Genomic DNA, 13,966 nt, shown 5'->3' with positions numbered 1-13,966 from the left:
AAACAAAAGTTCTGAATATTAAGAAAAGCATTTAAAAAGGGGGGGGGGGGTGCAACATTGCACATGAATAACACTTTTACAAAAATAATTTCTAGTATACAGAACCAGGCCGTACGCCCAAATAAAAGAGGATACATGCCTAATACTAATAAGTCGCACACAAAGTTGAAACACTTATTTGCTTAATGTTCAGTACAGCTATTAAGATGAAAGATACGGACATCAGGAGCGACTATGGAGGGGGGGGGGTAAATGCCATGTAGAGTTACACAGAGTATATACAAGGACATACAAATGCAGATTGGGGTTTCAGGTACAGCAGCCCAGCACTTTTACAGCTAATGTGCACTAAATTTAAACATACATGTTACAACATGAATTCTGAATTGTAAAAACTAAAGTAATACCTTTATTCCTTCACAAAGCAGAAGCTCGTCTTTACACAATAACAGAGCAATTAATTTCTAGGTTTCTAGCACAGTACCCCAGTATTTTATCCACTTACAGTGCCATGTTCTAAATTTTAAGGAGCATGTTAAATTGCCAAAGTTGTACAATACAAAATTTATGTTGCCCTGTGTGTTATTCTGTATGAAGCAAGTGCAGGGATTTTGACTCGGTATGACAAAAGGGCAATATTACAGATTCCTTGTAGATTAGGACTGCAATACTAAAGAGTGACAGAACATGACCAATAATGAAAACAGGTAAAGCAGACAGGCTTGGCCTTGGCTTTCTACCAAGGCTTACTATCTACTCTTCTGCACAGGGAATCTGCTAAACTTGGTTAAACATACAACAGATTTTATAAGCAGGGCGATGGTAGCTTTGGCTTTCACTACTAGAATAAAAGGGTTAATTAGGAAAATATATGAAGGATTGAAGACAAAAATAAGATAGGTGGGTTCCTCTCAGACAAGCTGTGTTTGAACACAGGAACAAGACAGGATCGTCCGCTTTCCCTTTTATATTTAAGGCCATTGGCAATGAAAACGATGGACTCAGAATTAAAGACATAAATGGTACGCAGATATGGAATGTTAGCTTTATTTTGCAGATGATATTATCTTGTACTTTAAAAATCCAGAAAAGGACATTTTGGCGACGTAGAACATTTTGAGTTTTAACTTGTTTAGGGACACAAACGTAATGAAAATAAAACAAAGGTAATATCGGTAAACTATGAACCCACACATGAACTAGTTCAGCAATACCAATATTTACGGGGACATAAGATGAAGTGCTTAAGTGCATAGATTAAAAAATATGCTGCTATGGCAGATATGTTGAATGAGACTACAAACAAAAGAAAAAATCTGAGAAATAAGACTGTCTATTATAAAAATGGATATGGAAGGGAAGATACAAGCAATGAAAATATGTTTCAGTCCCTATAGTTTTTCATATAGGTCAGGCATACTTTTACGAAGTAGAGACTGTGGTCAATAAAAGAATGGAAACCATTTTTGGGAGTGAAGAAGGCAAGAATTAGGTGGGATAAATGAATCCTCCTCACAGGACAAGGGGGATTAGAATTACCTGATTTGAGGGGATACTTCAGAGCTATGCAGCCCATACTCATATACACAAGCTGGAGGTTATAAATCAAACTGGAAAGGGATGATTATGATTATACAATTTGGAAAGTTTGAGAAATGAGAGTAGGATTTATGATGCAGGCCCTTAAGGAGAATAACCATAAAGAATACTATATTCATAAACCAGCAGAACGTATTCCAACAACTAACCCAAGATTGGAATGGAGAAAGGAGATTTTGCCAATGGGGTGACTGCAAGTAGGGGAATAGAAAATAGGAGAGAGGGGGCAAGAATTTACTGAAGAAATTTAGCAAAGGAGCCAAGGAATTAGGAGCAAACAGCTAGAGAGGGGGAAAAGGTAACATAGTAGGATGACGCCAGACAAAAGTCTGGCCTGCAGATTACAGACTGCCTTTCCTTTTACGGAATGGCAAGAGTATAAAAAGAAAGAACTTCTAAGATATCTGCTTATTTCTTTTGACTAAGAACGGAGCACACTGATTTGAGAAAAAATGAACTCTGTACTGTGAGTGTAGAACTAAACCATTACTATATTGTACACATTAAAATCAGTTTTTTAATGGTGCAAATGATTTTAGTAAAAGCAGAACCCTTCCTTCTTTTCCTCTTTGCCTGTAACCGAATGTTAATTCAATACTTAACGTGAACATTATGCAACTGGCTTGAGTCATCCAGGCAAGGTTTGTTTCACTCACGGACAGAACAGAAATAATTAAACGCGTTTTTTGCATAAATTAAGCTACTGCCTCTTTAAAATGTCATGAACAAACTTTGTTCTGATGCCGTTAGTTTTAAATGAACATTTTCAACTGTAAGCATGAAACCATCCTCTTACTGATCTTCTCTCATTCACTCGTTACAGTTTACCTCCAGAACTAACTGGGCTGAACTGGAGCTTTTACCTTGCCAGGCCAATACAGATTTTCTTCTTTTAGAACCAGAATTTAAGTCTTCTTTTTCCACAACTGGGGAATATTCATATTTCTGTGCTAAAATAGGATCAGAGTTGCAACATTTGGAAGAAACTACAAATGGTAATTTGGTTTCACTTCTGCAGTGGTGACAGCATTAAGTAGTGTCCTCTATATTGTGTAACCAGATAATTAGGAGTTCTAATCTCACAGCAGTCAACATATATGTGTGTGTGTGTGTGTGTGTGTGTGTGTGTGTGTGGTCGGATGAGCATGAGTCCAGGTCCTGCTGTCCTTAATCACACTTCCCAGCCTCTTCTCTCACGAAGTGGCACACAGGCTTCCCAAAAGGAGGCGACTGTATGACGGACCTGTATTCAGACCATACATCTCACCAAGAGTAAGGCAGATTGCCATTATTTTATCATATTTAGCCTTCCTCCTCCTCCCAGATTTCTGATCATGAAGTTATGCATATTCTAGGGTATACACATTTAAATAACTGAACAGAAATATATTTAAGTAAATGAACCAAGTCTAAGCAAAGATTCCATCACTAGCTATGTACATTCTAATGACTGGTTATGAAAATTCAAGAAAATTGCCCTTCTCTGACCATTGACTATGACTGGAATAGGCAATACAACAATTTCACTATTCAAAGGCTGATAGATATAGATTATGGTCTGCATGGCCAACATCTCAAAGTCAAAGGACATGATGCTTCACTGACCGAATGCAGCTTTGCTTAGGTAACGCACATGCATATTACATACGTGTTTATATCTGCAACTATTCATATATCACACCTTCTTAATCCCCCTAAATCATCAACTATAACCCAATGAAGTGCAATATTGAGCATGTCTATGCACGGTGTAGGGATCTGTACACAATGATGTAACACACATGCAGTGCTGCAATAATCTCATTACAAACTGAATTCTAAGTATTCCCCATGCCAAAGAACATCACAATACTGTTACTAACCTGGTGAAGATGATTTGGGACAGACAGAAGGCGGCAAAACAGAATGTGGGCATCTGGGAAAGAGATGGGTGGATTGTGTGAGAGAAGACCTGCAGCAGTCTGGCATGACTGCTGAGGATAGTAGGATATTGACATTGAATCAACAGAAAGCTGGTGACAGCTGAAGTGACCCAGACTCCATGTAGAAAAACAGGAAAAAGGGGTTAACAATGGATGTGGCTGCCACCATCCCAAGGACTGCAGCATTAATGCCTTCACAGTATGGCCAAACTTCACAAGTGTTGTCAAGCTGCTCTTATTTATCTGTGTTTGGCAATAAACAACAGATAATAATACAAGCTTAAGGACAATGAAAATAATAAACAATGGGATCAGCCAGCCAATGAAAACACATAAACAATGGGATCAGCCAGCCAATGAAAATACATAAACAATGGGATCAGCCAGTTGGCAATCATTTAAATCAGAACCTATTTAAATAGAATAACTTGTTAAGGTATGTTTAACAAGTCACGCACTAATTTAAGGACAATGAAAACACATAAACAATGGGATCAGCCAGTTGGCAATCATTTATATCAGAACCTATTTAAATAGAATAACTTGTTAAGGTATGTTTAACAAGTCACACACTGTAAACATACTAACCAAGACAAAGAAACTGAAAGGGACTTGGGGACACACGTACAGAACTGTGCTAATTATAAATACGCCAAGCACCAATAAACTCCCACTTACTTGTCCAGATTCATTCTGCTTTAACCCCTCTCTACTGAAAGCACTTGACTTGGTATGCTAAAGTACTTCAAACTCTAGGTCTGTACTACAAGCAATCTCAGCCATCTATACAACCCTCTGTTAAAAGATATATTAGTGCGCATACAACTATGTCACAATGTAATGCATGCCGTATAAGACTGCTCACCTGTTATGGCACTACAGTAACTGCGTATAAGTATATTTACTACTGCACATCATTCCCATATATTTTTAAACAACAGTAGAATTACATACGCTTTAACTCTAGCAGTACCTCACTGCATCTCTTGTAATATTAAAACTTTTCTGGGCTGAGACAAACTGGTCTTGTGAGCAGTTCTCTACCCTGGCTAAAAAAAAAAATTAAATAAAAAAAAAAAAACCACAAACCACAAGAGAAGCTGTGCAATGTTACTGCTATAGTAAAAATAATTTCCTATACATATGAGCAAGTCTGATACTAAAACAGTGGATTCTGGTTGTGTTTATTACAAACAGACTCAAACATTGAAGTAAAAGGGAACCTGCCTAGAATGGGTAGAAAAGAGAATGCTGTACAAGTAGAACAAACATACTATACATGACCTAGCCCCCAATTTGTTCAATATGCACATCAACCTGAGCTGCCTGTCCCTCTTTCTTCACCTTCCACAGACTTCCCATACCTTCATGATTAACAATGTTCTGCATCCTGCATACCTTCCTGATTAAAACTGTTCTGCACTTTGCCAACCAGCACTCAAACCCTTTCTGAAAATGAATAAGTCGAGTCAAACTATGTCATGCTACACAACACAAGACGTTTTACAGATGCTGCTGGGAAGGAGGGTATCCATACATCCATGCTCGAGCTGGGAAGGAGGGTATCCATGCTTGAAGCTGGGAAGGGGGGTATCCATGCTTGAAGCTGGGAAGGAGGGTATCCATGCTTGAAGCTGGGAAGGAGGGTATCCATGCTTGAAGCTGGGAAGGAGGGTATCCATGCTTGAAGCTGGGAAGGAGGGTATCCATGCTTGAGCTGGGAAGGAGGGTATCCATGCTTGAGCTGGGAAGGAGGGTATCCAACTCGAACTGGAAATGAGGGTATCCAAGTCAAACTGGGAAGGAGGGTATCGATGCATCCATGGTCGAGTTTTAGTACTTAATCATCTCCAAGGCAGAATACCGGTGGAGAAAGAGTGGGTTAGCTGTTGGCTTACAGGTTGCAGTAATGGAAGTGCATAGGCACATTTCTATGGTCAATGGGTTGAGGGTGAATGTTCCCATGTGCCACAGTCATTTAGCAAGAATTTCCAAGTTACTCAAAGAAGCTCTATCTAGGTCAAGCTGAGGTGATCACTCCTGAATCTCTGAAACCTTTTTTGATGCCTTCTCAAAAGTATAGGAGATATGCCAGAATTAGAAGCACCTGTTATACAAATATACTGCTTTCAGGGAATTTGTGGGGTGATAAAATTTTGCATAGCAATGGGTTACCACTGTGCGTCACTAAGGTGGTAGTGGGGCATTTTGACCTGCCCACACAAGTTTGTAATGGAAACATTTAAAGTGGTCACTTTTCTGCCCTTCAAGCCATGGTGGTGCAGCGGTAGCTTTGTCGCCTCTCAGCAAGAGGTTCTCCCGTTCGATTCTCGGCTGGAGCGCCTTCTGTGTGGAGTCTGCATGTCCTCCCCAGCGGTCGAGTGGCGTTCAAAAGACATGCGTGAATGGGCGTGCCTTCGTTGAAGGTTGGGCGTCAAGCTGGCACCTAGGCACTGTTAAAATCTGCCAATCATTAGCAGACCGGAGTTCCGCTGTGGCGACCCCGGGAAAAAACGAAAGAACAACAACTTTTCTGTCCTCCACCAGTGAAGCTTTTATCATCCTAACACTCGAGCCAAAGCACATGGCTCATATCCTTTTATCAGTGCACACACGATATTTAGCAAAGGTTCAGAAAAACAGGCTTGCCTTTGTGATACCATAACTCATTTCCCAACAGCAGGTGCGATTTCAGAAGGTATGGCAGAAAACCCATTATGGCAGACTGCTGTACTTATTAATCCAAAGTCCATCGCTAAACAAGTAGCTGCGGTGCTACTGGACAAAAAACTCCTCCCCCCCAAAAAAAATACAACACTCTGGAGTGGGACTTTCTACTCAAAGTTTTGGAAGAGCAGAGTTTTAATATGACTTACACAAGATGGGTGACAGCCATGCAGTCAGTTGAGACTGGCGAGTAATATGTCAGCAATTCCGGCTTTTCTTACAAGCAGGATCACCAGAAGAGGTGCCACTTATTAACCCTTCTGTTTGTGTTGCACCAAACACCTTTCCCATCACTGTTTCTTCTGTTTGCAGTGCATCAAAACCATTACATCAGGGCTTTACACTGCACTGTTAAGAGTCAGCAGCTGCCATGAAGGCTACTACCTGCACACAACTGTGGTCTGGGTTGTTGTTACCCCAGGGTGTGCTTTCCAGACACCATAGAAATCCTTACTTTGCTAAGGCACTGAGAATCATAATGAATAAGGATGAAACAATATTTGTTAAACCCTATGTGGTCTAAATGTTGGATAAGTCCCTCCTCTCTGATGTGGCTAATATCCACATATCTAAGATTTACGATCTCTCAATGCTCAGTACGTCAGACTACTTGGTTAGGAGTAACTATGGTGTTCTTTCCCTCTGGCAGGATAGTCTGTGGCGTGGCACATGTGATAAGTAGGCAGCATTACAGTACATACAAGTAGGTAGGGGTTTGAATCTCAATACAGTCAACTATACTACTTTATACATGTGTGAAGTGCTTGCCCTGTGGCGGTTGTGTGCATGTTGATAGCCGATTTGGCATAGTGATACTTTGCTCTGACTCCTATGTACCATTTTAGGCTAAACTAGAGCAGTCAGTGTAAGATGTGGTAAAGGTTACAGCCCTGCCTCTGGTGGTAAAGGTTACAGCCCTGCCTCTGGCACAGTACTGTTACAGATGTACTCCACTCAAACAGGGTAATAGACAGAAGAGTTGCAATCTAGCATTCTGAACTGTGCGACCCACTGAATATGGGTAACTGGGGAATGCCTGGCCTTTGTTTCAAAAGAAAAAAAAAAGACTTTCAGTACACATGGTGCCAGAGAGGATGGAGAGGTGCACACATCTGGGGGCACTTCCATATGTCAAGACCCCTAGTGTAGATCACAGACCATGCAAGTTTTTTTCTCCATGGGGGAGATGCACAGCAAAAAGGCCACCAACAAGTCAATATCTTTTCAAATTTTCTTAAAAGCTTTCAAGAAAAGCCATCTTGATATGCAGCCTTATACAACACATTAGAAGCCCTAAAATCTACATAACAGTATCTTAAGAGTGCAAGACAGCCTGCACATACCAAACTGTGAACATCTGAAATTGAAATACAGTTTGAGAAGTAAACACTGTAGTTCTGAGTTCTAACTACAATGATTCAAGGTTCAGCTTAAAACAAATTTGAGCAATTTTATAACATGCCATTTAAGAAAATAAATAATGAGCAATAAGAATACCATGATTTTAACAAAACTATTGACTGTACTTAATACCCCTGAACAAGTATAACACTTATAAGTCAAAAATATAAAGAAACTTGAAAGTGAAGGGAGCTGTACAAACCCTTCTGTGAATGAGTTATGTTTCTGGTTGTGTAGCATAATTTGTTTTTACTTAGCTGATCACAAACATTTTTCTAAAACATAAAATACATTAACGATACTATTCTAACATTTAAGGAGTCTGTCAGCCAGAACAAATATTACATGTACATGTGTGCTCTGAACTAAATGGCAAAACACAGAGCAGCTTAACAACTATGCAAGGCCCGCTGGTGTTACTTCCCAATACAGTACTATTACCTTGGAAATTTAAGTTTTCTAGCGAGTGTCTCAGTAAAAGCATGCTACGGCACACACCTGCAGAAAAAGCGGATTTGATGGCTTCAGACATTAAGACATGTACACAACTTTATCTTCACAGGAAGTACATCATTCTTTATAAACTAAAAATAGGAGCGCCATAAATTCAGTGACAGTGAAGGCAAGTATTTTGGGTACCAAATTATTTCTTTTTTTTATTTTATTCATTTAATTGTACTGTAATGTTAAGCTCACTATCCATATAAAGTTCACTATCCATATATTCGGGATTATGCACTACATTCTTCACTCTGAAGTATCCTCCCCCAAAGGACACAGTACAACATAAAAATTCAGGTTGTGACAGAAATGCCAATAAAACACTGCATTTGATAAATAATAAAAAGTCACGTGTCAATCTCCCTTTGACAATTCTTAGTAAATATTTCAGGACTTTAATCTTGGGGCTCATGCACAAAATGCAATCAAGATTGACATTTGGGAACTAAATATAGCTCAGTGATGAAGTTTGCCTGGACATACTGCCTTGTTTAATGCAGGAATTTTGATGTTGGCATCCTTCCACCATCAGGAAAAGTAACAGTGGTGAAATACATATCATGCTAACTCAGTGCAGATATATTCTGTATGTGTGCTGCACTTCTTCATCCTAAGGAAAAGCCATGCACTCATGCTTAATGGGAAAAGGTTGCAATGCTACCTGACACACTGTGTCAGGTTGCATTACAGCCTTTTCTCATTATAAAACAAATATAATCTGAAAGGGGGAGTCATACTAAAAAAAACAGACGGCTGCAGTCAACTGCCACAGTGTTAGGGGTAGGGTGTGACAGAAGAATGCCTAAGAAGCTGAAAAGTAAGGTGTATAAAACAGTGATGCAACCTGTAGTACCGTACTGTACAGAAACCTGGGCAGTGAAGGCACAACAGTTGAGGAAGCTAGAGGTGATGGAGTGCCTGAGACAAGTGACAGAATGAACACTGTGGGACAGACGAAGTAATGAGGAAATAAGAACAGAAGCCCAAGGAGCAACAATTGTAGAGAAGGTCAAAAGAACAGATATGCTGGTTTGGGTACAGGTTCCGGAAAGCAGAAGACAATCTGGTAACGATGACTTGGGAGAGACAGGATGAAGGTAAGAGGAACCAAAGGTATCCAGCAAGAGGTGGATGGATTGCGTGAAATAACTGTGACAGTCAAGCCAAAGAAGGTAGGAGAATGGCCAGGAGGTGAGACAGGATGGTGACAGTTGACATGGCAGCCAACCCCTTGTAGAAAAATGGGGACGAGAGCTTGATGATGGTACTGATACTTGGCCGTGCCAGCAGATGATGCACTGAAGGAGGTCACTCCACCTTAAGGACTTCATCCAACTCAATTACATGATGCACCGAAGAATGTCACTCCACCTTAAGGACTTCATCCGACTCAATTACATGATGCACCGAAGAATGTCACTCCACCTTAAGGACTTCATCAGACTCAATTACATGGTGCACCGAAGAATGTCACTCCACCTTAAGGACTTCATGCCACTCAATTACATGATGCACCGAAGAAGGTCACTCCACCTTAAGGACTTCATCCGACTCAATTATCCTAGTCACTAGCAGACAGTGTAGTCCTTTCAGTGCTAAAATTATTTTTGTATAGGGCAACATATGATTTTTGCTTCTGATTTATGTCAACTCAGTACAGATAATAGGATACAGATCGGATACCTAACCCTGGAAAGTTGCCCTATATCCACACCCCTACAGAAGCAGAGAGTTATGCAGCTTGGCAGCCTAGCAAAACAGGGTGGTTATACAGGTCAAATCGGTAGTACCTCTCAATACAGGGTTACAGATGAGAAATGGTTTGCTATTTTCTAGTATACCTGACAAAAACATGGATATGCAGTTACAAACTGCACTTAAGATGTGCTTGTAGGTGCAAGGGTAATAGAACAGCTGCAGCCTGAACTTTTGATGTTAAACATGTGCATGTGTGTTTAAAGTTTTTTTATTTTTTTAGTTCTGATGTTACAATAGTAAATACATTTATGGCTGTATATATATTTGACCCAGTGAGCAGAATGGCAATGTGGCTGTCTGTAACCTGAATCTAATGCTATGCAGAAGGTTAGTGCATTGTGAAATTATAGTAGTACAGTAATAATCCAATCAGAACGGTCTTCACTGCATTTGTGAAATGCCAGGAAACAACCACTTCAGCTCCTGTCGAGCACATGGAGTGCCCCAGTATAACATGCCCTTTCTGATTTGTTGAGTAACAAAATGTGATTCAGCATCTCTCTTTTGACTGAAAAGTGACAAACTGTTCACAAGTAAAGGCTGCGAGGATTTTTCCAGACAGATGATGATGATGATGATGATATATGACAATGATAGACATATACACATCCTCCACACCCCACCCTACACACATTCAAAATGCCCAAGACAAAGCTGATAGCTGCTGTCCACGGTTAATCAGTCACTACTGTTACCCTATGCCCAATGGTATTCTAGGTGTCCATGTATCCATAACACTAACTATAACACTGTTAGTAACCATAAAGTGGTGATACAACATACTAAGTAACTCAAATTCAGAGTAAGCATAGAAACCCAGGCTTGAATCTCACTAGTCTCCATTTGTATTCTGTATGGACCTAAACAACTCCCTTCCGATTCCAGGTCACCATGGAGACAGCACTTGCCAAATTTGAACTAGATTAATGCAGAACCAGAATGCTAGCATTTCATATTGTGGTGTGTGTGTGTCTGTGTCTGTGTGGGCTGTTTAGTAAAGAACCTATTTCTGCTTGGCAATGCACTGCCTGAACAGGCATGTCGGAGGGAAAAGCCTTTATTTTAAAGGTGTGATGCAAGACTTTGCTGCTGATGATGATGCTGTGCTAAAATATCAGACAGAATAACCAGTCTGCGTCATAAAACACACTGCAATTACACAGTTATAAACATCAACTCATGTACTATCCAATATCAAACTTGGGAAATTTTTAAAATAAAGTATGCACTTTGATTTAGAATAAAAAAAGTTTATAAATGAAAAGCTTAAAAGTCAGAGGCAGACACAGTACTATACAATGACGAAAAGTGAGTTACCCACTATTAACATTTCAGACTTCACTACAACTCACCTTTCATGGCTAAGGGACATGGGAACAGGCGCTGGGCAGATAACCTGAAAGGATTCTCCCTCTTTCTCACACCCCTGGAGGTAGATGATCTGAAGTTCTGGGGACCCCACATATTCTACATACTGCCAATTTCGGGCTACAAATATGAACAAGAAACAATCAATGCATTAGAGGAAAGGCAGTATACAAAAGTAAATACCAACGCTCTACACAGAGTTTCCTGCAAGACAACAACCAGTCAAAGAGTGCAGTAAATGTTCCATTTCTCTTAAAAATATGGCAACACACACAAGACATCATGACTTATGACCAGTCAAGGAGTGTAGTAAATGTTCCATTTCTCTTAAAAATATGGCAACACACATAAGACATCATGGCTTGTGTGACTCAATGGGTACAGAAAGCAGTCACGCACACATATATAACTATATAAAATAAAACAATGCATTCCTGTTCATTAAGGAGATGAACTTCCTGCATATAAATCAGACCAAAGTACTAGGCTCACTTTGGTATGTTCCTGACCAGGCATATGCAGCAACTACAGCAACCTCAGGGGTTCCTTACAAAAACAATACAAGGTGCAACAAACTTGCCTTATGCAGAGTGCCTTAAAGCCCTTTCCCTCTGCTCAGTCTACTACAGATTGCTAAGGGAGAACTATGCCGGACTTGCAAGGAATCTGCAAACCCCACACTTATGAATCTCCAGCATATTTGTAAGTCAAACAGTACCAGAAATACAAGGTCTAGGCACCTGAAATTTGTCTGTGACTTTGCAGGAGAGACATGTGTGTGTTACAGAGGCTTCCCCTCCTTTACAACAGGCTTCCCATCCAAGTAGAGCCAGGTTTATTACCTTGTTTAAGTGCAAGCTATTCCAGTGGATATGGAATAAAATTTACACAGGGCCTGGCACCCATGCCCCTTATGGACAGATGTAGCTTATAAATGCCTAACCCTTGGACACAGGACATCAGCATTCTTTTAGGAAAACTTGGCTAGGCTTAGAAAGGCCTCCTGGGGCATTAGCCTGTTAGCAATCTATAATCTATTAGCAATCTATGTATCTATGGATCTGTAACACTCCCCGGATGTTGTCCTCAATAAACAAATGTACATCGTTACATACTTTAAACAGCAGCACAACCTAATGCAAGCCAGAATTTCTGAGGATTTCTTAATATGTCAAACTGCTGTAAACACAGGTACGGGGTAAAAGTATTGTGGTTCCAGTAGCAGTAAAGGTGACAGGTCAACTAAGGGGAGAAAGGACTAAATGTGGATCTATAGCTTGCCTTCCTCGATGGAAGTAAAGTACCTACTCATGCATGTGGGGAGTTTGATCACAATGCATTGGTGCAACAGACACAAGAGCACAGGAGAAGGGAGCTGTAGGAATGTGCACATCCAGCATGAATATATGTAGCCCAACCTTCTTTTCCCTGCTTCATGACACTACTGTTACCGGCACTTGTCTACTCTGCCATAATGAGATATCAATATGGGGAGAGGATCACTGGCAGTAAAGTGACTGAACAGGACGCATCTAAAAACACCTGCTCAGCATGTACTGCTCAGATGTAGAGAGGTTCTGATTTCATGGTGGACTCCTAAGTAGGCAACATGAAATAAAAGTGTTCACTGCTCATTACAACTGATAGGCTGTTGACATACGGATACAGCAGTTCTGTGCAGCTTCATGTCATGAAAACTTTATGGCACATCACTCATGCAATGAGCATCCCCTGGTAGTAGAACTCTACACTGGCAATGCCAACTGTTATAGCATAACCTTACGGCACATTCATACAATGAGCATCCTCTGGTAGTAGAACTCTACACTGACAATACCAACTGCTACACTGTTACAGCATGCCCATAATAAGGGACATTGTCTGCGTCTAAAGTTTCTTGGATAAAGGGGTAAATAATTGTGCCAGACACACAGAAGGAATCCTCATGTATACAACTAGCATCTTGGTGAGGAAAAGTGAAGTAAGGAACTCATCACAAAGACAGATCTTTTGAAGTGCTCTTGCTGCAGGTAAATATTAAAAATGATCGGTACCCAATACAAGCATCCACACCTCACAAAACCACTGACACTAGTGAAAAAAAGTACCAAGATAAAAACCGTGTCCAAATGTTCCAAGCAGGTCCACACCAATGAAGAGAAAAAATGATTTTATTGTCACAGCAGATATAGTGCTTTCATCTGCTTATACCATAAGACTTCTTCAGTTTTGGTTACTAGTGTAAAAAAAAAAATCAAGGGACGCTTCTGAGAGATCTCCAGCACTTTCCTGTTTTCACAGCTCAAATCCAATGATGCCTAAACAAACCTTATCCGTCTTATGACAAATACTATACAAACTGTGAAACTGGCAAGTCCCATTACAGCACAAACTGTGAAACTGGCAAGTCCCACGACAGCAGCAAGACACTTAAAAACAGCAGGGATAGATGGCCAACAAAATCCAAGAGATAGGATTCAAAAGGCACCCTACAATGCAAAGCAACTTAACTTCTTTCTGGATGTCATAAAACAACAATCTATATTATGGAAGAGTATCCCCCAGCAAAAAAGTTAACAGATTGAGAAACTGGACATAAAAATGTGAGCAGTCTGTTTCCTTAATCCACTATATGCCCATACAGCTCAGCCTTGAGAAAGCAAACTGCCTCTGGAAATTATTTCTAAGAT

General features: G+C 40.2%; 1 protein-coding gene across 2 annotated transcripts in view; it reads right to left on the bottom strand.

Moving 5' to 3' along the window:
- The window catches only part of TSEN15 (tRNA splicing endonuclease subunit 15), a 148,589-nt gene that overhangs the window by 62,925 nt on the left and 71,698 nt on the right, over positions 1 to 13,966 (bottom strand). For both annotated transcript variants that reach the window (XM_044085300.1, XM_044085301.1), the window contains exon 3: positions 11,261 to 11,396. In XM_044085300.1, the coding sequence (XP_043941235.1) occupies positions 11,261 to 11,396 (136 nt within the window). The remainder of the gene's footprint in view (positions 1 to 11,260; positions 11,397 to 13,966) is intronic.

Source organism: Protopterus annectens, chromosome 10.part0, assembly GCF_019279795.1.
Source record: "Protopterus annectens isolate FY-2018-M chromosome 10.part0, PAN1.0, whole genome shotgun sequence".
In the NCBI taxonomy this organism is placed as follows: Eukaryota; Metazoa; Chordata; order Ceratodontiformes; family Protopteridae; genus Protopterus; species Protopterus annectens.
Note: the sequence above shows the minus strand (reverse complement) of the source record. Positions and strands in the feature narration are given on the sequence as shown.